Source organism: Aristolochia californica, unplaced genomic scaffold (assembly GCF_029961685.1).
Source record: "Aristolochia californica isolate CCGP_79_NKW_82.1479 unplaced genomic scaffold, dmAriCali1.0.hap1 SCAF_13, whole genome shotgun sequence".
Taxonomy (NCBI): Eukaryota; Viridiplantae; Streptophyta; class Magnoliopsida; order Piperales; family Aristolochiaceae; genus Aristolochia; species Aristolochia californica.
In genome coordinates, this window is record NW_027181804.1 from 3008583 (window position 1) to 3033579 (window position 24997).

General features: G+C 37.7%; 2 protein-coding genes across 2 annotated transcripts; one reads left to right on the top strand and one right to left on the bottom strand.

The window, feature by feature from the left end:
* The first annotated feature begins 863 nt into the window (after positions 1-863).
* LOC137948947 (protein NUCLEAR FUSION DEFECTIVE 6, mitochondrial) lies at positions 864-11574 on the top strand. The gene is made up of 3 exons (XM_068795174.1): positions 864-1115; positions 2782-2900; positions 11167-11574. Exons 1-3 carry the CDS (start codon positions 958-960, stop codon positions 11184-11186), a joined length of 297 nt encoding a protein of 98 aa, XP_068651275.1. The 5' UTR covers positions 864-957; the 3' UTR covers positions 11187-11574.
* Positions 11575-12686: 1112 nt separating this feature from the next.
* Positions 12687-24776, bottom strand: LOC137947875 (mediator of RNA polymerase II transcription subunit 14-like). The gene is made up of 8 exons (XM_068793696.1): positions 24377-24776; positions 21212-22291; positions 20746-20843; positions 19811-19985; positions 17702-18680; positions 16590-17605; positions 14548-15653; positions 12687-13993 (listed from the first exon to the last, which is right to left on the bottom strand). Exons 1-8 carry the CDS (start codon positions 24584-24586, stop codon positions 13186-13188), a joined length of 5472 nt encoding a protein of 1823 aa, XP_068649797.1. The 5' UTR covers positions 24587-24776; the 3' UTR covers positions 12687-13185.
* Positions 24777-24997: the final 221 nt, after the last annotated feature.

The following is a 24997-nucleotide window of genomic DNA, read 5'->3' on the forward strand; positions in this document are numbered from 1 at the left end:
TCAATCTATTGCTGTTAAGTTGTGGTTTAGAAACCTCTGCCCATATAAAACTAGTGGTAGCGAAAGATTTACTGCAGCAGTTGATTGGATCAGTAGACACTTTCGATTTGATATTGCAAGTTCAAATAGATTGAACACTACTCTGCTGCCTCAAATCACCAGGTTATTGTTTCACGGTACAACTTTCAACTTAAAAAGAAATAGTTTCATGGTACACTACTATCAAAACCTTTATTCTTGTTGCACCCCAAAGTACATTAACTTGACAACATTGGATCATTGCTCATTTGAGCCTGTCGTTGACAACAATTATATCAGCATCAATCCAAACACAAAATATAATTCTTACTTTTTAAAAAATATATTTTTTTTTATATAAAATTTAATAATTTAATTTTAATTTTATATCAACTAAGCTTATTCTGAAACAATTTTCTGATAAAATTCATGTAAATAGAATAAATTCAAATTAAATGATGTAAACAATCTTATATGTTTATAATTTTTTCAATTTCATAAATTTAATTTATACTTATTTTTCGTTTCAATTTCAGTACATTTATGAATTTTCACTACAGATAATTACATTTTTTAAATTAATAACATATTTTATAATTCTTTCTCAAAATTATTGTTATAAGAATATAAGTATATTAATTTAATACATAACATAAATCAATTACAGATTATATTAAAAATATATTTATGTTTGAAAAATAAGAAAAATGTATTAGAAAATAATAGAATTATTTTTTTAATGATGCAGATACAATTCAGAAATAAATAACAATCTACTAATGGCTGAAACAAACTTGCCAGACATATTTTCAGCTCGTTCGGGTCCGGGCTGGCCTCTTCAATCGGCCATTTCGGGCCGCTCCTACCTACATCCTTCAGCATAAGGAACGGAGTTTTCCCTCCGCAGCTATTTGCGGTTTTGCATAGGGAAACCAAAGCATGGCTTCTTTTTGTGCTAGAAGAGCCGCCCTTTCTATCTCTCCCTCGCCTTCTTTGCGTGGCAGCTGTAGATCATTCCCTTCTGCAGCAGCTAATGTCGCCACATCTTCTCCATCTGCTGCTCGTATTTCTCGGCATAAGCTGCTCTCTGTCAGCAGGTGGACATTTCAAATCCTAGGCTTTTATTTGTTGTTCTTTACTATTCTTTACGATTTTGTCATTCCCAGACTTTTTTGTACTCTTTGTTCTCTTCGTTGATTTAGGTTGGACGACCGAAGCTTTACTTCTCATACATTCTAATTGTTTCCGGGTACTGGACTGTTATTATTACTGTATATGTTAACTAGCTTAATTTTGATCTTTCTGACCACATGTTCTTCATTTGTTTTTGTGAAGTTTCTGGCGGAGAAATTGTTTCTAGTTTCCAGCTTGGGTCAGCTAAGAGTGTTGAAAAATAATTAAGATAGCTTCAGTTCGAAACTTCCACTTTACATTGACCTCTTTGAGTTATAAGTTCCAATTTAGTAGTTAGAGAAGGTCTATGTAATCCATTACTTAGAATTAGTTAGATTAAGCACTAAATCTAAAAAATGTAGCAGGCAAAACCTTCCCTTACTCCACCTCAAAAACTTTGAGAGGAAATGTTTTGAGTTCAAACAATTTTAGCAGTGTATTTTTTGTTTTATTAATTTTCTGTTTCAATGGAAGCAGCAAAAGAACTTGAACAGGAGAAGAATAAATGGAATGGTTGGATAGTCTGCCTATGCGGATGAATTAGTAAGCCAGGTATGCCTGGCCTGTGGCCTAAACCTAAATATAAAGTCCGCAACACTTCCAAATGTCATTTCTTCCTGTCAGACAGCAGAAGAACAGTGTTGGTAACTGCTCAACGTATCCCATATCCACTGTTCTGCTCTGTATATCCTCTGCAAGTTGACTAAGTGGCTGTATGTGAAACTGCAGGAGGGACTTGAATGTGAGTTGAAACCATGGTGCTTTCAAGAAAGGTTTGGTTGAATTACAGGTTTATGGGCATCAAACTAATTGATCCATAACTGAAATGGGAGGTTTCATCAATTATTCGGTTCAGAGGTCTTCAAACAATAAAGCTGGATCCGAGAAATTTTTTGTGGGCTAAACCAAAGGGTTTTGCTAGGATCCATTGAGAGATGGAACCGAGAGCTTCTGTGGTGGTTCTTGAAAGAAATTCATTTCTGACTATCGGTTCAACATGCTAAATAGAGTGTTGACCAAGAAATCAATTTGGGGCTAAATGAGGTGATTCTGCCTGCTAGAAAGTTTCAAAAATCATTTGTCAGCCTGGGATTCTAAAGCAGTTGGATCCTGGAACAGGAGTTATGACCAAACATCAAGTTATTTCAAAACTGCGTGTAGCTCAGGACTTGAGGTGTGATTTTGAAGACTGAAAAAGTTTATAATGTGATATAAAAGGGCAAATAGGTATTGTGCATATGGAGGAGGAACTATTCAAAAAGATCAGAAGAAGTATGCAAAAGAGTACTGAATCAGCAATTATTTTCTTACTCTAATAACAGTTCTATTTTATTTTGAAAAATGAATCATATTACCTAAGTTTTCGGAGATTTCTTCATGGTGCTCATGTAGTTACTTTCTTATAATTCAGTATAGTTGTTCAAAACCTATAATAGGTTTAATTTTATTCCTGGGAATAAGTTTCCTTAGACCCAAATGAAACCTATAGATTTTTTCTCTTTGCTCGATAAATGAATTTCTGATATATGTCTTAAGTTTGCAGTCTCTTGGAATTGGTTTCTGACACTGGGTATTATCTCCGAATGTCAGGCTTCCTGCAATATTGGGCTGTGCCCAATCTCTGATGCCATTGCATAGTGTTACTTCTTCGTCATTGCTCACTTCAATGCTTTCTTTGAAGACTCGAAACTGGGGATGGCTTTCAGAAGGTAGTTTCTTATTCTCTTTTAACATGTGTAGGCTTTGTAAGTACCCCATGTTAATTGGTTAAACTGCCTCTGCTTATTTTCTGTTTTCTTTCTCACTCTGCTGTGACCAGGAAAAACTTATATTTATTTCATTTCTTATATTATTTGTTTTATTCTTCTTTCTATAAAAGTGATACTCCTCGTTTTGAAAATGTTGAATTTCTGAAAAAATAGAAACACTTCACTGATTTATTGTAATTTGAGTACAATGAGCTTCTATTTATAATAGAGGAAACAAGTAGAATTCAATTACAATTAAACTACCATTGTCCTAATTGTACCCAAAGTTAAACATTAAAAGATAAGTCCTATAACAATTGAACAACTTAACATAAGTAGAAGACTAACGTAACTAAAACACCTTTAACTGGGACTTCTCTGTGAGACCGCTTCCTGTGAGACTCTTGTAAAACTCTACCATATTAATTCTGGCTCTGTGATACTTCTTACTATAAGAGTCATGTAAGACGCTTTCATATGCACTATTCAACACTCACCCTCAAGTTGGAGTTTATAACTTCTGCTTGCAATGAAATGGACTTTGGGTCTTCAGTCTTCATTGGCTAAAACTTTTTCATAGATGTTAAATCTTCATCATTTGTTTTCCCCCTTTCTTGAATATTTTAGTCACATAAAAATTATCACAACATGTGGAACAAAATACCTCTTTCTTGTGTTTTTTCTTCCACTTTTCCCCCTCAAGTTGGGGATGAAATGAATATAGAGACCCAACTTGGACAAAACATAATGTGGAAGAACAAAATCACTCCTAGCCATACGACAAAGCTCAATACACCAATCACAACATTCATAGTTTGAAACACACTCCGCTCAATTTTAAAGACAAAAAAAGGCCTAACTTTAGGGCTTAATAAAGAGACTACTCACTTTTTAAGGGTAACTCAAATACAAATCACTTATTGGGTGAAGAATAAAAGATTAGACTCAAGATGGATGTTGGACACTCCTATACTTTTTAGGTAGTGGATCTAGGCATTGCTTCGAAGTGATAAAATCACAAGAAGATAAATTGAAGAAATACTACAGGGAAACAACTTTAATCGAAGGAAGCGACTATGTAACCCTCTTACGTTGAAACGAATCTAGAATATGACATTTTTTTTTTGTAAAACTAGGAGAGACTAATAACAGTAAAACTTAATAAATTTGACCAAGTATAACTTTTTTTTCAAGGTGATCACAATTTTTGGAGTTCATGATGCATAAAATATACAACCAAGTAACAAAAACGCAAAACTTGAAAACAATATCAAAGTAGGAAATTGTTGTATACCTTGAACGAGCACATCTTGAAGTGATTAATTTTGACGAAAACTATCTGATTAGAAGAGAAATTTGGCTAAAAAACTAGGATTCTAGGAGAAAAGGAAACTCAATTCACGCTAATGCATGAAGAGATAATAGGAGAGAAAATAGGAAAAATGAGGGATTTTCTGTAGAATGACTTTTAGTACTTTTGATATCGATATCTCCCACAAGTCTCTGTAATCTGGCATAACCGAGTGCTCTTTCTTCTTTAGCCAACATGACCATTAACTCTTCCGATATTGATATCTCCTTCTAGAAAACTCAGATTGAGAATTGGTTTAATCGGTAAGAAAATAGACTTATAGATCTTCCTTTAATATATAATTCTCCGTATAAAGTGTTGTTCTTGATGACATAAAAAATGCCTAAAAAGTTGAAGTTTTTTGTTCGAACCTCTTTTGCAGTCTGACCTTTGCTGCTTCAAATATCGATTTCTTTTTGTAGAAAACTCTAATTACCAAACTTCTTTTTGCGTTAAAAAGTAGACTCAAATATCTTTCCGTTAACTTATAATTTGCAATATGAAAAATTCAATATGGAGATACGAACGACAAGAAGAAAAACGGGTATTGGGATAGGAAAGAAATAAAAAAGATAGAATGCGAACCTAAACTACTTGAGATGATAAATAAAAAAAGGATCACATTATCTCTATGGATTGATCGAGTCAACTCGCAAAATCCGCTATGATACCATGTTCAATTTCTGGAAAAGAGAAATACTTCACTAATTTGTTGTAATTTGAGTACAATGAGCCTCTATTTTTAATAGAGAAAGCAAATAGAATCCAATTACAATTAAACTACCTTTATCTCAATTACACCCAAAGTTAAACACTAAAAGATAAGTCCAAGAATAATTGAACAACTGAACATAAATAGAAGACTAACATAACTAAAACACCTTTAACTGAGACTCTTCAATGAGACCTCCTCCTGTGAGACTCCTATAAGACTTCATCATATTAATTTTGGCTTTATGAGACTTCTTACTGTGAAAGTCATGTAAGACTCTTCTATATCCACTCTTCAACACTCTCCTTCAATATGGAGTTTATAACTTTAACTTGCAATGAAAAAGACTTTGGATCTTCAATCTTCATTGGCTAAATTTTTTTCATAGATGTTAAATATTCATCATTTGTTCTCCCCCTTTTTTGAATATTTTGGTCACAAAAAAATTACTATAATATGTGGAACAAAATACCTCTTTCTTGTATTTCTTCTATTTCTCCCCCTCAAGTTAGGGATGCAAAGGACATAGTGACCCTGCTTGGATGAAACACAATGTTGGAGAAGAAAATCACTCCTAGTCATACAACAAAGCTCCATACACCAATCAAAACGGTCATAGTCTGAAACACACTTTGCTAAATTTTAAAGGTGAAAAAACGGCCCAACTTTAGGGTTTAACAAAGTGATTACTCACTTTTTAAAGATAGCTCAAATACAAATCACCTCTTTGGTGAAAAGAATAAAAGACTTGACTTAAGTTAGATGTTGGGCACACTCCTATACTGTTTTTCTCATTACCGCATCCCGCATAAAATGACAATCTACCTCTATATGCTTTGTCCTTTCATGAAAGACCGGATTGCTTTCAATGAAGAATGTTGTCTAGTTATCACAATACATAGTCATAGGATCCTTCTAATAGAAGCTTAATTCGTGGATAACAAATTTTACCCATATTAGCTCACTAATGATGCGGGTTATTGCTCTATATTCAGTTTCTGCACTAGGCTGAGCAACAATATCCTGCTTTTTACTTTTCTAGCTTACTAGATTTCCTCCCAGAAATACACAGTATCTAATGGTTGATTTTCTGTCAAACTTGGAACCTATAGCCTCAATCCTCAAGTGATTATTAGGTTTAAAAAGGAGACCTTTTTCCTGGTGCTCCTTTCAAATATATTAAGATTCTCTATGCGGCCTCTAGGTGAATCTTACATGGATGTTCCATGAACTGACTAACTACATTGATTGCAAATGAGATATCTAGTCTAATTACTGTAGCATAAATGAGTTTGCCTACTAGTCTCTGATACATTGTTTTATTGTTCAATTTTGGACTTTGATCATCATGAAGATCAAGTCCTACTTCCGTAGGTGTATCAGTTGGTTTGACCCCCAAAAGTCCATATTCTTGAAACATATCAGTGACATATTTCCTCTGAGTCAAAGTCGTTCCCTCACTTCTTGCAACTTCATTACCCAAGAAATATTTTATTTGACCCAGATATTTAATCTGAAAGTGATTCACCAAATGGGATTTAATAAACATTGAGTGAACATAGTGGATTCTACAAAATCCTATGGATATAACCACTTGACTAAATTTCTCAAACTATGCTCGTGGACTTTGTTTAAGCCATAAAGGGTCTTCTTGAGTGGATATACTTTATGTCTTCCACTAAACAACATACATTAGAGGTTGCTTCATATAGACTTCCTCCTCAAGATCACCTTATAAGAAAGTATTTTTAATATCCAGTTGGAATAAAGACCAACTTTGATGGACTACAACAAAAATGAGTATGCAAATAGAAAACAGAGACAGTCTCAAAAACTTTCACACCAAAGGTCCGAGTATATCCTTTGGCAACAAGACGAGCCTTATATAGCTCAACATACCCATCAGAGTTATATTTAACAATACAAACCTACTGATAGCCAACCACAGCAGCACCTGATGGTAAATCACATAACTCCCAAACCCCCTTATCAATTAGTGTTTCCATCTCAACTTCAAGACTTTCTTCCATCGAAGAGTCAACGAAGCATCCTTCACTGAAGAAGCAATAGAGCGAGTGGAGATGGACAGAGCAAACTTATGGTAATTGTCAGACAAGGAATCAAAAGAGACAAAGTGATATAGAAGGTGGCGAGTACCTTTGTGAACACCTCTCCAAAGAGCGATAGGAAGGTAGAGATCACTTACCTTAAGATTTGGAAACGATGAAGAATCATGGTTTGGTGGGAATAGGGGGTCTGGAGCAGGATGAAATGATTGTTGTCGGTGTTGATATACCTGCGGTGGTTTCTCAGTAGGAGCATCACGCAAATTCAGAATACATTCATCAATTGAAATAGGAATAACTGGAGTAGGTACAAAAGGTATAGGAGGAACTGACTCAGACCTGGAAGATTCAAAAAATGAAACATCCTTGAAGAAAGTGACGTTTGTAGATACAAATGTTTTCCTCATAGATGGACAATAACATTTATATACTTTTTGTGTTTGAGAATAACCCAAAAATATACATTTAACAAAATGAGGCAACAATTTATCCTTGGAGGGATCAACTATATGTACAAAATATACACACCCAAACACACGCTGTGATATAGGAAAAAGAGGTGCAGTGGGTAAAACAATCTGAATGAGAATTTTGCCATCAAGAGCAAAAGACAACATTCTATTTATTAGAAAACATTCAATAAGAACAATATCACCCCAATATGGTTTAGGTACATACATATGAATCAACATAGTGCAAGCTACCCCAAGTAAGTGATGATTCTTGCGTTCAACAACTCCATTTTGTTGTGGAGTGAACACATAAGAAATCTGATAAAGAATTCCTTGTGACTGCAAAAAAGAGTCAAATTTACAGTTAATAAATTCAAGGTCATTGTCTATACTCAAGTTATGGATAAAAGTGGCAAACTGATTCTTTATTTCATTATGAAATAGTTGAAATACATCAAAGGCTTCAGATTTTTCTTGTATGAAATAAATCAAGTACATCTACTAAAATCGTCAATAAACGAAATAGAATGCCTATGACCAAAAGGACTATCCACAAAACAAAGATCCCAGACATCTTGAGTAGACAAGCTCAAATAGTTTTGTGAACTTGGGTCCAAGGCCCATTCCAAAATAACTAGCCAACCTAGGGAGCCTCTTTTCCAACTAATAAACTCAAAATCTTTGTACACATTAATCCATTGGAATTATTCCTTAACACTCCGGACTACCATTTTATACGGGAAGATCCTATACACCATTTGCAGTAAGCTAGGCATTTATGATGTTCTCTCATCCCTAGCTTGAGGGGGAGCGTTAGAAGATGGGCCCAAGCCCACAGACCAAGGAGAAGGCCCACAAGCCCACACAGTGGTGGTATGATGGTAAATAAAGAATCATCTCATGAAGGCGTTTGATACCATGTTGAATTTACTTGCTCTGATACCATGTGAAGTTGGGTCCAAGGCCCAACCCAAAATGACTAGCCAACTTAGGAAACCTCTTTCCCAACTAATAAACTCAAAATCTTTGTACGCACTAATCCATGTGGAACTATTCTTTAATAAATTTACTTGTCTTATGAGATGAAATATTAAAAGAACTTTGGTGATACTTGTCCAATTGACATGACTCGCACTGAAAAGTAATTCTAGAAGGAAAGTTTAGAACTACTTGAATCAGTTTTGCAGGAGATGGATGACCGAGTCTGAGATGCCATTGAAAAGGTGAATCAACTGTGTAGTGCATGCAAAGTACTATATGGATTGTAGTTGTCCAGATAGTAGTCCCCCTCTCTCACAAGCGGAACCAATTATCTTCCTCGTCACGAGATCTTGAAAAACACAATGAGTATGATAAAAGGTTAGAGAGCAATTCATTGACTTAGCCACCTGACTGACGGACAACAAATTTAAAGAAATTTTGGAACTAATAGTGAAATTGACCCATCAGCAGGAGAACATTCCCCATTGCATGTACTGGTGAAACTAACCCATCAACAAGGTTAACATGTTTAACGAGAACAAATTCTTTTAAGTTAGAAAATAGTGAGGATATACCTGACATATGTTTTGTGGTATCGAAATCAAGGACCCAAGATGGAGAATGAGACACTGAGGATGCAGACATACCTGTGGGAGGAGTTGTATGTGCCAAGAATGCAGTAGGAATAGATAGTTGTGCTATTGTGAGATCTGTTGTTGCTATTGGATCAATTTTTGTAATTAATCTAGAGCACCAAGTGGGATTGATGTTGTAGTTTCAAACCCTGGGGTTGTACTCTCGAGTGTAATAGAGTTTGCCCCACACAATTTTCCCAAACTTTATCCAACATCTATTAAAGTTATAATTTGTTCATCCACAATGAACACTTGTACTCAGATTTACCATCTCCTTGGCCTCGTCCTCTGCCTCAGTTATCTCTGTCTTTGCCTCTGCCAGTTCCTGTATGTCCTCTAGATGTTTGGTTGGAATAAAATGTTTAAATATCTGTTTTTTTTTACTCTTGATGTACATTATAACAGATCTAGACCAAGTAAGGTAATTATCATCATTCAACTTTACAGAGGTGATAGTAATAATATTTTTACCTTATGGATTATATGATTCTTTAAATGGAGTGTAAACATTACCAGAATCAGCCATATCAGATATATAAGAATACCAAACAGATCAAATAAAACTTCCAAAAAATTCCAAATCAACCAGCTTAAGTGGGCCCCACCACATAAAATTACAATTAGGGCAGATAGATGATGTGTGCATGTCAAGAGATCCAAAAAATCCAACATAGGGATCAAATTCCATAAGATACAGTGCATTGAGAGCAGCACTAGGGCTGACATTAGCAGATGTCAAAGATGATGTCAGCACTAACATGTCTGGAAGTTGGCACACTTCTCGAGATCTACATAAAAAACCTCTTTTGGGCAGTATAGAACATTAGAATCTGTTTTTAGAACAGTAGTACCAGTAACCCTAGGGTTATGGCATAGAGAAAAAGAGAAAAAAAATGAATTTTTACTTACCAGTAGTCAAAAAACTAGATAAAAATCCTTCTTTTATGTAGACATCTGGTTCAAAAGGATGAAAACTTGACAAAAAAGTTTTCCCAGATGTGATCTACTGCTCTGATACCATGAAAAAATTAAGAAGAGAGAGTTGAAGAGAGAGTTGAAGAGAGAGAATGAGAGGGAGAGAAAGTAGAGACTAGAGAAAGAGAAAACTAATCTCTGTTGGGGGACCTGCACGTCCCCCAACCTCTATTTATAATAAGTTGGGTATAATTACAAAAAAATGCCCTTACTTAAGAGTGTAAACCCTAATCTTTCTACATCAAGACATATAAATAAAGATAAGGTGAAATGACCAAAATGCCCCTGTACTTGTTTTTCAACATAATCATTAAGTTCCTTTGCTCCTTGAGATCAGTGGCTGCTATTGGGAAGTAGATACAAAAGGATAACAGTTGAAACTAACATCCTCTATTGTATGAAACTAGTCAATACTTTCTTGGGTCATGTAGTGTGAACTAGAAACTTTTAATAATTGAAAAAAAAATAAAAACTAAAGAGTGTGATATCTCAGATTATGGTCTTTCTGCGTCTTTCTTCTCATGAAGTCTTCATAGGAGAATCTCCAAAATGGGGACAGGCTGACTTGAGTGAATCAGCCATTTCAACAACATCTCTATCATTTGCTTTTGATGGATCAACTTGCTTGCTTTGGGAACGCAAAGGGGGTTGAGAGGCATAATGAACATTCTTTTAAGATGAAACAAGATCGGTCAAATGCCCTTTTTTTGTCAAAGTTGTTATTTTTCTAATAGTCAGCGGTCTAGATTGCTTTCCTAAATGAGTATTGGTCTGACAAAACATTAGAACTGGGTAGGTGTCACTGTACCTATGCGCGTTAGCCTTTTCTCAGTGTGTCTTTTAAGAGAGCCCATTGAATAATTTTTTTGCTTGCTGGAATGGTAAGAGTCAGTAGCCTTACTGCCTTGGAGAATATATATCTGTTATGCTATAACTACATCTGATTCTCTTTATGGGTTAACTTCATAGCCATGTACTTAAGGAGGACATATCAAGTACCTAAACTGCAAAGTATTTCTGTTGTGTCTTACCTTTCTTCTGTTTCCTGGTGATAGGATTAGCAAGTACACTATAACGAGGCTGGCGAGCTTGATTTTGTTTTGGATGGCGGCAACCTCTTGGTGGTGGTTTCTAATTCTGTTTTAAATCTCAAACAACTTATCTGAGTTCCAGAGGAGAGTTTAGGCAGGGATTTTCTTTGTTCAATTTTGAGTGTGGTCATGAAACCAAATTCACCTCGAAGGAGTGATCATCTCTTACATTTTCTTGCAAATGCTTATGCTTTAAACAGTTTGGTAGACTACTTCACAATCATGGCACCCTTTTGGGAGCAGATGGGACTTTTAAACATTCTGTTTCTGTAGGCCATGAAACTGCTAGGAAGGGTTATATTGACAAATTGTTTTACATGGACTTGGTGATATTTATTTTCTTCACATAAATGTGATACATCTGTTGAAACCTATCTGCTTGTAGCTTATGCTAAAGAAATAATAAACTTAAGGCTGAGATGATGGAATTAATCTTACATTTTGTCTTCTTATGATGGCTTTAATGAACCATGCAAGCTTAGGTTCAACTCATATACCTTGAGAACTTGAAGTGCCGCTTTTTGAAAATCTGTCCCTGTAATCTGTGTGCGGCGAGTTACGAACGTTTGAAGTGATTGCGTTCAACTGAAGTGCACGCTCACTCGGTTTAAATTAATGGCTAAGTTGACTGATGAGACTAACGATAATAACCCATGTGCCAGAATGCCATAATTGTATTTCACATTTAGTGGGTTTAAAAATATAACTAACCCTAGAATGACGAGTTTCAATTCCTTGACTGTGTTTTCATGTATCCCTCTACGTTTTGGTCGTCCGCAGTACTGATCCACTCATCCACAGTGCAGAGTCTCTGCAGGGGCAGGGGTGTGCCTCTTCTTCTTCTTTAGTTTTTCCCTCATTTTATGATGTCTTTATCCATTTCATTAAATGTTATGTAGTTGTGTTACGAGATCAGCCAAACCCCTTCTCTTGCATTTTGTGCTCTGATTCTTGTTCAGTACTCAGCCGCCTGCTCAGGGTTCTACAGAGCTTTGCCTGTACGTATCAAGCTAGTCATTTAAAGTTTGAAAGCATAGAGAGCACTGAAATTTTCTCCACAACTCTTCCACGCTCAAATTGTTCTGTGAATTCTTTTACAACTCCGTGAAGCTAACAAAATGGATGGAAACAAGCAATAGACTGGAGATTTTCTCTTGCTCACCTACTCGAGCACAAAACATTGTCCAGTTCTCAAATGTCTCGTGTATGCTGAACGTTTTCTTTGTCCTTTCAAACTATTTCCGCCCATTCAGGGGAAATTTTTCTCAATATAAAAAATGAAGCCTCGAACACATTGCTTTTCCTTATTACCGGTGCACAAATACAATTATACACGGCCCAAAAGACACTATGCCTGTCTGCTCTACCTTCTCAGAACGTTTTGATTTGCAGATATATTGGCCTGTAAGGCTTTCTTTTTTAACTTGAAGGTGCGACCTGGAGAAACTTTTTTCCTTCTCCAGTCAGAATATGGGACAACCACGTTCAAAAGGTTAAACATGCTTAGCAGCATAAAAATTGAATCCTCGTAGCAGAGAGGCATCAAACCCTAAATTTCGCAAAACAGATATTACAGTGAAGTGAGTCTACTAGTGACCTGTACAAAACGAACTTCCACTCCATTCTTCTATGCTCAAAGACGGTGCGAGCAGTGTCTGGTCATCATCTATGGTACAACTCTTTCTCTGGTCTTCTACGTTGGTTGAATGAACAGCTTTTCATATCTTTCCCCATAAAAAATGCAATCTCCCATCATCTCTTTCAACTGTGAAAGGCAGCCAAAGTTTCTATTGTGCTGACCTTGTGACAACAAAATCCAAATCTGACCCTATCAAACTCTGTTCAGTATTGATCCACTCAAAAATTCGACCACTTTAATGGACGAGAAAAAACCACTAGTCCATATTCACAGAATTGAAGGACACCCTAGGATCAACCAGAACAGTGGATTAGTTCCCCACTAAGACCACAACACTAAAGCACTCATGTTGCTGCAGAACTGGTAGCACCACTTCCTTCTCTCAACTGTTGCAGAGCCACTTGCAGAGCTCTTTGAATAGTGTCAGCCGCTGTTCTTAATCTTCCCTGAGTAGAAGCATCTCCAGCTGTAGTGCTATTCCCATATTCCACAGCTCTAGACACTCTCTGTTTGCACCAATCCCAATCTTCTGCTTGTACCCAGCAAGCTCGACCCCCATGACTTCCTTCCATTCCAAGAAAAGAAACATGGGGATTCTCGCCAAATGCGTATCTGAGTCTGACTAAAACACAGTAAGGCAACCAAGCAGCTCCACCAGCAGCATTTATATGTGGTATATGAGCAGGATCAAGAACTACGGTGAGACCAAAATCTACTGAGTTATGAGCCCGATCATAATGGATGTTACTTTTTGAGGTTGTAGCACCCTCTGAATTCTCATCTTTGGTCCATCCTGAATGATTCTCAAGACTCAACTCAATACGAGGCCGTTGAGAAGAGGCTATTTCCCCACTTTGTGCCTGAGATAACCCCTTTTTCCAAGCTATTAGTTTCAGGAATTCTCGCAGAACTGAGATGGGCAAAGTGAGCAGAGTAATGAAAGACGCTACACGAGAGGCATCATAGGGCTCAGACGCAACACGCCTACTGAAGTAGTCACAGATCTCAGATATCTCGAAGTGTGCAAGTTCCTCCTGTGCAGAAGACTGGCTCTGCTGCTGTTGTTGTTGTTGCTGATGATGGAAGCGCTTCACACTCAAGACTTGAAGGAGAAGTTGTACTCGGTGTACACTTACAGCAAAGACATATCCCCTGTAAAAAGATCTTGGAATCTTATTCTGAGGCATTCATTGAGCAATAACAGATTAAGAACAAAATAGTTCGAGTGAAAAGTGAGTTTTTCCTACTTCGAAAACGGAAACAGAAAACTAAGGTGTCATGACCCTCAACAGGATTTCTTAATGGCTGAATATAGTTCATTATCAAGCCCTAACACAAATAGACTGCTGGTTTCGCTAATCTTCAAGAAGTTGGATCTTACTCCAAATAGTAGTAAACAAATAAATATGGCTTATTAAAATTTCACCCTCCAATATGTCAGCAACATGCCTTAAATTTTGATTAGAAGCCACTAATCAAGAAAAAGAAGCATCTATACATCCATACACATGTGCCTATCAATCAATCTATTTATGAATCTGCTATTCCAAAAAAAAAAAAAAAAAGGAATCTATATACGTATCTACCTGTCTATCTAGTTACTATATCTATCTATTCCATCAGAAAGGGATTGGAGGATAGGTCTCAAAGAGCACAATTTCAGATATTTAAGAAATCCTGTAAATGAGCATGGAAGTTTCTCTTACCCTACAAAAAACCGAAGTGCTGGCTGTTCCTGGTCCAAATTTAAGAGAGCACCTTCGTTCTCTTTCAAAATAGAACCAAGGATCTCTTTTAGGAGATCAGGTAGTTGTGCAAATAACCACAATACTCCAAGGTATTTTAGAATACCGCGTAAAACCTTCTTGAGGGCGGCAAGTGGGACCCATCCACCGCCATACCCTCCATCATCCCCAAGACCAATGAAAGCTGTGTTAAGTTCTCCTCTCACATGCACTGGGACCCCTGTGCCTGGAGACATACGTAAAGGCAATCCTGAACTTGCCGCAACTAAATTTGAAGATGCCAACATAGCAGAGCTCACTCGGCTCAAGCTACTTCCTTGGTTTCCAGCTATAGGTGCAGTTCTAGAGATTGCGGCTGAGTTGGAGAGGTTGATCCGATTCCCATTGGCTGCTGGAGGTTGCAAGCCAGGAGAATTAAGGTTTGAATTGCTTGAACCTCCAAGCCCAACTGCATGGGCACCACCAGTCATAGGCTCCAGAGCGTTCAAACCTTGAGCAACATGCTCCATAATGAAGGGACGAAACTGGGGACACGGCAATGAGCCCCCAGCTGCCGGGCCACCTTTGGGAGGTGTTGCTGGCTGTAACCAAACCTGATCTCCAGCAAAACATCTCATATCCACTGCAAAATCTTTTCTGTAAATGATGCGTATCCAGTATGGCCCACGAAGTACAACAGAGACATCAATGGGTAACAGAGAGCTAGGAACAATGCCAGGTCCACCCCTTCCAGCCACAGATAACATCGCAATGTTGTGAAGATTATGATTCCCAGTAACAGCATTTCCACCCATTGAACTGCTGACACTGGTAGAGGATGCAGGCTGATTGTTGACAGTGGAGGTTGAATTGCTAGGCAGAAGTCCCTGAGAGGGTACAAAAGCAGCAGGCTTACTAGGGATGGGAGTGATACCTGCCACAGGCACACCATGAATCCCAGCAGAAACAGGACCTGTCATCCGTGCAGGGCGTATTGCCCCAGCAAGAGCAAGCAAAGGTCCAGCGGTCAGACGAATGCAGTCCAACAAGGATGCAACCTCAGCTCCATTAATAAAATCCTCCAAAAACTGCAAAATATAACAAACAGAATGAATCACCACCAGCATTTCAAATTTCCAAGGAATGACAAAAATGAGATATACTGATGCAGTCAGTCCACTGAAAGAAAGCTGATCAAAATTAGAAGTAACCCTGGAAAAGAGATGGCTGCAAAGTAATGTGGTTCTTTAAAAAGAGGATCAGGATCTTTAGTAAAACATGCTGAACAGATAGCTTGCCCATGCGTTTAGTACATTACATGCAAAACTAATAATGTGAGAGAACAAAGTGGAGGAAATGTCAGCAAATGGCACATTTTGTCGAAAACACGATTCATGATTCATCAGATTCTTACTGGGATAGTTAATCCAGAAACAACAACCTGTATCCTGACTCACTGATGAGGAAAATTGGATGATGGGGAGAGAGAAAATCCTGCTGTGTATCCTCCCCCAAGGAAGGTTAAAGTTAGATTTAGATAAGCACTATTTACTAAAATTGGGTTTCACAGGTGTCACATTTTTCATCATAACATAGTAAACCCAATCTGCACCTATGTAAGTATTTCAACAAGATAAAGGATACCTGTAGCACTAAGGCTAGGAGTAGAATCTCTCCTAACATCTTAGCAGAGATTTTTCCTATAGAAAAAACAATGAAAGAAAAAAATCTGTCCTACAGTCCAATTCATGAGCCCATGACCCCGGATTCTAGAGATAACCAAATACAAGCAGTTTTCCAAGTTTCCATATATCTGACAAGGTCAGTTAATTCAGCAGCTTGCAATAAACAATGTATATTGACATGTAATGAATGGGTGAGCTAAAGAATTTCTGCTGGTGAATTGGAAAGGTTGCCTCATCAGCTAGGTATCTGCCTCACATTTCGAAAAGACTGGTAATGGCAAAAAGAATCAGATGTGTTACAAGAGATATATTAGAATATAAATTTAAGAAACAACAAACCTTAGTATGGGGCCAAAGTTGATCAGGAGATACATGCATGGTGCAGCCTTCCTTACCTGCTTCCCATTCAACAACAAATCGTGCCATTATCCCAGGCACTGTCCCAAAACTAAACCGTAAACTCATCAGTCCCATGGCTTCAATTCTAAATGCTTTCCTTGTATTCTCTGTCAACTTCTCAGTCATCTCACCAACACTTTTGCTACTTGGTTGTATTTTACTGTCATGGACCTCTTCTGCTCGATCCTCACCTCTCACACCAAGTAGTTTCCTCATACCCAAAGCAAATACCCGTGCATTACAGAGCCTCCTCAAATCTGATACTAACTTTTTAATGCTGTCCTCTTCAACAGTTGTATAACTCAGAACCACCCCCTCTGGGTCATAGCGTATATGTGAATCTATATCGGACGTATTAGCTATACGAACCCCTGAACCCCGTGGATTGCTTATGCTTCGCTTCTGAAGGTCCCACAAATCCCTAAAATGCTGATCATTCACTTTAACATCCCAGTACATGCTCCCTGGCCTACCAAGACGTAAGCATATGTGTCTCCATGATTCATCTCTAGCAAAAGGCAGTCGGAACCATAAGTTTGAGGATGGGGTCCGGAGACCCACTTCCTCCACATAAGGGATGTCAAGAGCCTCCATCTGACTAGTTAATCGAGCATGTTTAATGCACAATGAGCAATGTCGAATAACATGGAGGAAGGCAGTAACATATACACTTGGAGGTGCACACCCATGGTTTGCTTCAGCTAAAATAGCTCCATAGGTAAATCCATCATTTTTAAAACTCAGTAATGATGGACAATAAGACTGAGAAGGGTCAGGATGAGAACTTGTTTCCAGGATTTTCCTTCTCTTCCCGGATGATCCATATTTGGGCTCCACCCCTTGCAATGAGTGAATTAGTTTCACAATATCTGAAAGAGATCGCTTATGTGGATTCTTCTCGTGTTTGGGAACATCAAAAGTTGAAGCATGAGAAACGCCAGATTCTGGGGTTTGACCTAAAAGACAGAAAAGCATGAAGTTTCAGTCAGCTTTCAAAATAACAAAAAGAGAACACTATCAAAAGAATTTGAAAACATGTGCTTGAGTCTTACATACGAGTGATGAAGACCATGAAATACCAGTTCCACCATTCCTAGCAGGTCCAACAGGAAGTCCATTGGATGGGCTCTTGATCCCATTTGTTTTTTTATTTGCCAAAACAACCCGGGAACCAGTTGTTCTTAGTGGAGTCAACAGTCGAGAAGGACGCTCTTCATCCATGGTACCAAGTTCAGCTCCATGTGGTGGAGATTTAAGAGAGTTTAACTCTTGCTCAGATTTTGAGGTTGGTAATTTCTGAATTGATGGACCCCTAATAGGGCTCGAAGATGAAAAAGAGTTGGCGGGCCCTGACTGAAGTAACCCCTTGATGTTGCTTGAGGGATACAAGGAAGTGTTATATGTGGAACCACTTGATTGAACTTTTGGTATTATGCTGATTTGAGAAAATTGTGAACTGCTTTCCCAGTTAGGAGAGGTCACCATTCCAGGTTTCAAACCTTGATGGTTGACTGGGACAGTGTTTGAATGTATAGATGTATTAAAGGAAGAGGAGACGTGGCTCTTAATTGGATATGAAGACATTGATACACCTTTCTCAAACTCAAACACCTCATCAACAACAGATGAGAAGCTTGACTGGGGGCAGGTAGCAACCTGCATAGAAGTTTCCAGCCCAAACTCACCAAGCAAGCTGTCTGATGTCTGAGTGCGACCAACAACATTAGGCAGAGAAAATAACAATTCTTCCCAGTCCAGAAGGCTCAAACTTAGTTCATCATCTGTCATTCTTATTTGGCCAATATCAATTTTGTTTAACCGGATGAGTTGATTGGATTCACCAACTGCATGAGACTGTCCGGATGGTTCTGGTTGTGTTTCCAGCAATTTGAAGAGAGGCTTGAAGTCTTTATCAAGTTGCATCAGCAAATAATAGGAGTTCCCACACTGAGGGAATCCTATAAGCAACAAATCTGCATCATTAATGAGAGTCTTGGGTATCTTTACTGCTGCTGATCCCTGTTCATAAACCTGTGATAGCACCAAACAGCCTTGTTATTGTTATTTATTTTTAATTTTTTGAAAAGAAGAGTAGTTTCTTGTATAAGTATTGACCACACAGATAGGTTCTCAAGTAGCAAAAAAGGAAGATGACCAAGATTGCCTTGATAAATAGCAATACAAGAATTTCATGGTGAAATTGTTAAGAAGACCAAAAGTAAAAGTAAGATTCAAGAAGTCATTATTTAAAAAACTTAATGGAGATAAATGTAAAGCATATAGAGTGGCCAGACAACCTTCAAAACAGTTCATATAAATTCACTAAGGGCTATGCGCATGTACAAGTCTAATATCTGAAGATATGTTCCTCATATCCATAGAATCTCAGATAAAGCATGACAGATTTCGTCTGATGATTGAGAAGCTAGATAAAAAGAGCTATTCTCAAACTTAACTGACATGATCTTGAAACAAAATAAATTATGTGCTGAGAAGGTCCATAAGCTTACAGAATTCATCATTTCTCATTAATGGTTGCTCCACAGAATTTTTCAAGTTTAACTTATCTCAACCAAATGTTACACTAATAATATACAAGCTACAGAAAAGTGAATCCTGTTGTGTATTTACTCATCAACGTGAATGAATTCAACAAAAAGATAGCTGACAGGAAATTCCAATCCACAAATGGTGCTGACCAAATCTCCCAAGGAGCATTATCCTTTTCACTAAAAAAATGCAGCCAGCAAATCACATTCAACAATCAGTGAGCTGGAAGAAGAATCTACTTACAACTCGAGGCCTTGAAGGAGAAATACATCCATGGAAACGATCACCAATTTGAATGATTTAATGATTAAACAAAATCATCTCTAAAAAGATAAGTGCAACTTACCTCTGAAGATATAGAAATGAAAAGTTTAATCTCCAGGCTAAATGGTTAAATCGGGAACTTAAATTAAACTAGCATCAACCATGCATTTCATAAATCCACTAAGATTATCCTAGCCGAAATTCAAAATGTCAAGAAAGCTTGCTAATATGCTATAGAGCAGCAGAACAAATTAAAAACAATAACTGTCCTCCCTCAACCTAACTGGGAAGAAGCCATAGTGAGACCAACGGAAAGAAGGAAAAGCAGCATGGAGAACAAAGGATACCTTAAGGCCTAAGAACTTGCCAATTGAAGCAAATAACTGCTGAATACTTTTGCATCTCAAACTCATAAACACTTCAGCAGCAGACATACTTCCCTGATTTAATGCCTCTCCACAATCTGACAGCGCAGATTGAGCAAGAATATTTTTAGAAGCATGAAGAAGGAAACGTCCAGTCCTGCAAAAAGATGAATTACAACTTTTTATTAAAAGAATCTATGCAACGTATTTTTATAGATAAAAACGAAACATCAGAAACCAACAGTTGTTAAAAGCAGCTGAGATTGTTTCCCCTTCATAACTAAATTGTCATATTCTTTTGGTTGAGCCAGGTAAAAGTATAATTACTGCCAAAAGTACGCCCACAGATTGTTGATAGCAACTTAAATGCAAGATAAGTCACCAGATGAGCAATGATTACTCAGAAGAAAGATCAGTCAGGATAGGCTTGATTCACTAGTAATGCATCATGCAACGTAAAGCAGGGAGCTGAAGTGTAGACAAGAATTGTAAAAAGCAACCCAACATATGAAAACAATTGAAACCCAAACAGTAGTATCAATTTATTTTTTTAAAGAGAAAATAGCACCAATTTTTAAACAATAATGAAAAACAACAGAGATAGGGCATCTCATAATGTAGCTAGGAGCAAAATTTAAGCCAAATAGAGTGAGAGACTCTAAACCCAAACTAGGAGTGAGGGAGTATAGCTGCTGTCTCCCTCACCCTAAAAGTGGGGGTCTCTAGTGTGGAGTCCTGGGTTCAAGTTTCAGCAATGCATCAGGTCAAATATTCATTAAAAGATAAAAAAGAAAAAAAGAACATTATTTGTGCACAACAAGCACCAAACTGCAAATGGGAACACTTGAGACAAGCATACAGACGAAAAATTCAAGGAAGCAAATTTTTTTTTCTTTTGGCTAAGTTTAAAGACAAACCTGATATTTATTCCAAGAGTAATATATGATGCTCCATAGGCTCGAACAAGTAACACTTCATCAGTCCCATTTTCGTTAGTATTTGACTTGCTGTCCTTCTGCAGTTCAGAAAGAGAGAGAGAGAGAGAGAGAGGTTAATACTGGATATGATCTAAAGTATCCAGAAATTTAATTTATGCATTTAGTACATGAATTGTTCATCGCGCCTTTATTAGCATAGCATTAGTCAGCCGTAGTAGTTCAAATAAGGCACTTTGAAGGTCAACATACACACATAAAAGGGGATACAGAATGAAGGTTTGATGCCTCAACAAATACAATTACTCCTTCAGGAAATTCCCAAAACTACGTGACAAGTTATCACAGTAAGTGGTCTTTTTCTTTCTCACAATAATTACCTAAATAAAAGATAAGACAAAAACAACTATCTTATACCAAAATTGAGGATTTTATCTCCTATGCCAACCTTTTTGAAGTCTGTGTCTGATTCATCTCCATGGCACTTAAGAACAATATCACCAGTTGTCCGACATAGTTGACCATTCTTTCCCAATTCCTTATGGATCTCAAGCAGTCGAGTGTGTTTATTGCATGTAATAGCCTTCAGTAGCAATTTCTCAACATCAATACAACTCTGATCAAGACGAAACTGAGCCTCTTTGCCAGTTATTGGGTCAATGACGAATGTGCTATGACTGCATCTAATCTGCAAATCCTGCCCAGGCTCTATTTTTATAAATGGGGAAGAACCCAGATCAGTCCCACTAGTACTCCTTTCACTATCTATCCAATACATAATTTTCAAACCAGGAGTTTTTTGGCCAGCTGAATCTCCATCACCGTCTTGTCCCATCTGCAACAAACTCACTGAATTCCCTCCTTGACCAGTTCCATCAGATATTAGCTCAAACCGAATTGCATCTTTCCATCTGCCCGCACGTAAAGCTTGGACCTGCCTAATGACTGTATCCATAATTAGAGCAACACATAGTTCGTGCAGAATTGAGTAAAGAAGCATAAATGGGTTATCTGACACTGCCATTCTACGCTCCAGATCATCCCCCAGTGCATGTCTTCTCATCTCTTCAAGCTTCACTAGACCATTTTGCTCACCAACTAGCAACTCCAAATGCAAAATCCTCCACAGGGATAGATATCCTCGGTAACCAAGTGTCAAAAGAACTTTAAATTCCCCTTCCACACGCAGGAGTGCAGTACCATCAGATACTCTAATTTCAGAAAATTCCTGGGGTATTGAAACTTCAAGGAGTTTAGCTCGAAGAAGAGTGTTCAATTTTTGTAAAACTGGCTTTTGCTCATCCTCAGTCAGTGTGTTCTGCATGCCCATGTCTTCTATACATTTTGACATGCGCTTATAAGACCCTGTCAGGAGCACTTCGATTGCAGATGGCACATCATACATGGGTGCACGGGCTTGCTGTAGCCCCTCATGCATGAAGAAGAGTGAATCAGCAGTTTGTGTGAAGCATGTATCATGGCTTGAAAGAGTAGATGAAAGTTGCTGACAGTATTGAACCAGCGGAACCTGCATAAGCCAAATTTGTCAGCTTTAACCACAAAATTATGGAAAGTAGGACAAATGAAGAATATATAAGAAGTATATTACAAGAAACAGGCATTAATAGCAAAACCACTCTATTTTAACACTACATGCAACTCCAGAGAGGATTTCTTGTTATGAAGAGATATAGTAGAATTGCAGCAGCAGCAGCAGCGATCTATTAGTCTTGATATGTATTTAGGAAGTAGCTTAAATTCTTATCTAGAAAGAGTTATAAGTCACATTGTCAGTATGTTTCTTATCTTATGTCAGTTTCCATATCAAAGGCTTACCTTTAAAATTTGAGGTCATCAGGAATCTTAATTCATCCAAAGTCTTAATTACTCTCTGTTCTAAGTGTTTTTCCTTGTACTCAACATCCAGATGTTTCTTATTCTTTTGCCAGTCTCTACATTTGATTTAGAAACTCAAAGTCTAGTTTCTATTCGGAGAGCTAGAGACCCCTCTGTCACTCAAAAAAGAAAAATTGATAAGTGGCTGCAAAAGAAGGATGATTAGTCACTGTTAAGTACCAATTAGAAAAGCAGGTCCTCTCAATCTCTTCTCTGCTTTCTCCCATTTAATCTCTTTTCTTCTCCTATTTCTTTTTCAGTTTTTTTAATTTATAGTGTCCAACCCTACTTTTTTTTTATTTCTACTTTGATTTTCAATTTCAGACACAAATGAAAAAACGGAAAGGGCACAAGAAGAAATTCTGCAGAAACAGTAGCATGACTAGCCTTCTTCCTAACCACTATCATTTAACCTCCTTCCTTTCTCTTCTTGTCTTTGTTTGTGCCTGTCTTCTTCTGATTCTTCCTATTCTCCATTTTCTGCTTCTTCTACAAATTTTGCTAGAGGAGTACCCTCAAAATGGTTGTGTCAACCTCAGCCAACCTCTTTTTCAATTATTTTTCAACTTATGTAAGAACAATTACCGTTGAGTGACTACATTAAAGGAGTAACAGATAAAAAAGGTGGGCCTTCCTCAGCTAAGTTCTCCAAAAACTGGTGGCAGAGGGGGAATATACAAGAGCTTATGAACTTCTACTATACCCTCCAAATTTCATGCAGAAGGACAGTTTCAACAGTGTACAGGCTATATAATTCTTCTGAAGAACAACAATGATCAGGATTGAAACAAATTTGCCTTTGTTAATAAACACTTAAGGACTGTTCACTTTCTCTGTGTCATGTATCGATTTGTCAAGGACTCCCATCCTCTATAATAATGAACGAACAAAGACTGCAACATTCTCTATTGCTTCTAGCTAGGAGTAGGTCTATCAAAATCCTGCAACCAACACGGCCGTCTCTTTGCTTCTGGAGCTGTTAGGCTAAATCTTTATGGCAGTTAAATCTACATGAGAACACAGTGAGTTGGGTTCTTTAAGACAGCAACACATACGCCTTGTAAGTTATCCCATCCCAGTTTGTTTAGTTATCTTAGTTGAATATAAAGCATCCGACATTGTTAGAGCTCAGGATGGTTTTTTCACAATTTCTCAGACTTCTGGGTCTTCTACTAACTGAACATGACTCAGCAAACATAATAAGACAGTAATTCTTGATGCAGCTAACAATAGACGACTGGAGAAGATTCAATAGAGAGTCAGATGAATCTTTCAAACCATGCAACAGAATCAAATTCATAAAAGTAGTAAGTTTGCTTCATTTTTTTTATAACGAGAAAAATAATCCCTTGGGTTTGGATGTTTAAAAAGAAAAATAAAGAAAGAAAAACAGATTTGGCTGCCCTAGTTTTCCTGTTTTCCCTGCTTTTCTTCTTCTACTAAGCTAGTTTCCAACAGAAATTTTACAAAGAAGATTGAAAAAGAAAAAAGTTTGGCACTCTACTGGAAAAATAAATTCCCCAAACCCAGTTTTCTCGCACCTCCTCACTCCTAACAACTGAAACAAAGAAATAACCCATTGTTCAGTCATTCATTTCTAAGCACATAAGAACCAAAATCCACCTCCACCATTAAAATCCGACTACACCACGTCCGACAACCTTACGAAAACCAACACCCAACAAAAGCCACAAAACCGCAGCGACGAAAAACGGACCTGCTGACACCACTTGGCAAGAACATGAAGGCGAAGCATCCGCTGCCGCGTCTTGACTATATACTTGAGCAAACTGATTTTCTTCTCGGAATCAGACTGCTCGCTGGACTTGGACTTGTCCACCAACTCCTTGAGCGACAGATAAGAGTCTTCCGCAGCTCGACGCACCAGCGTCGAGAATTCGACGGTCTGCTGCCCTAATTCCGCCATTCTCCAGCCGGAGTTCTTCTACTCTGATGTCATTGACAATCTTTAGGGTTTCCACAGAGAAAGATCAGAGTCAGAGAAGGTTCCCGTTCCGGAAATGGAATTCGAATTTTAGAGCCGAATAAGGAAGTGATCGCCCGATCATTTTCTCCTGCACTTTTTCCCTCCCCTTTCGCTCCCTCTCTCCCCCTCTTTGTCGACAAGGAAAGCGGAGGAAAGGCTAATAACCACTCTTGATTGGGCATTTATAAAGGTAACAAAGAGGCACATATTCTTCGATCTTTCAAAAACCCTACCAATCCGTCCCGATCTCAGTATTTGTTTTTTTTTCTACCGTGCTCCAGGGCGGACTACAGTTTGTTGTGCCCCGCGGACTCGTTCTTTATTATGAACTAAGGGGGGTTAACGCACGTT

What these genes read in the sequence shown, in the direction of transcription:
- LOC137947875 (XM_068793696.1), bottom strand. Translation starts at nt 24,586, where the DNA reads ATGGCGGAATTAGGGCAGCAGACCGTCGAATTCTCGACGCTGGTGCGT. An exon ending in TTGCCAAGTGGTGTCAGCAG is followed by an intron (nt 22,292 to 24,376) that starts GTCCGTTTTTCG and finishes TGGCTTATGCAG; the next exon opens with GTTCCGCTGGTTCAATACTG. An exon ending in AACTTTGGCCCCATACTAAG is followed by an intron (nt 15,654 to 16,589) that starts GTTTGTTGTTTC and finishes TATATTTTGCAG; the next exon opens with TTTTTGGAGGATTTTATTAA.
- LOC137948947 (XM_068795174.1), top strand. Translation starts at nt 958, where the DNA reads ATGGCTTCTTTTTGTGCTAGAAGAGCCGCCCTTTCTATCTCTCCCTCG. An exon ending in AAGCTGCTCTCTGTCAGCAG is followed by an intron (nt 1,116 to 2,781) that starts GTGGACATTTCA and finishes TCCGAATGTCAG; the next exon opens with GCTTCCTGCAATATTGGGCT. An exon ending in CTGGGGATGGCTTTCAGAAG is followed by an intron (nt 2,901 to 11,166) that starts GTAGTTTCTTAT and finishes TCCTGGTGATAG; the next exon opens with GATTAGCAAGTACACTATAA.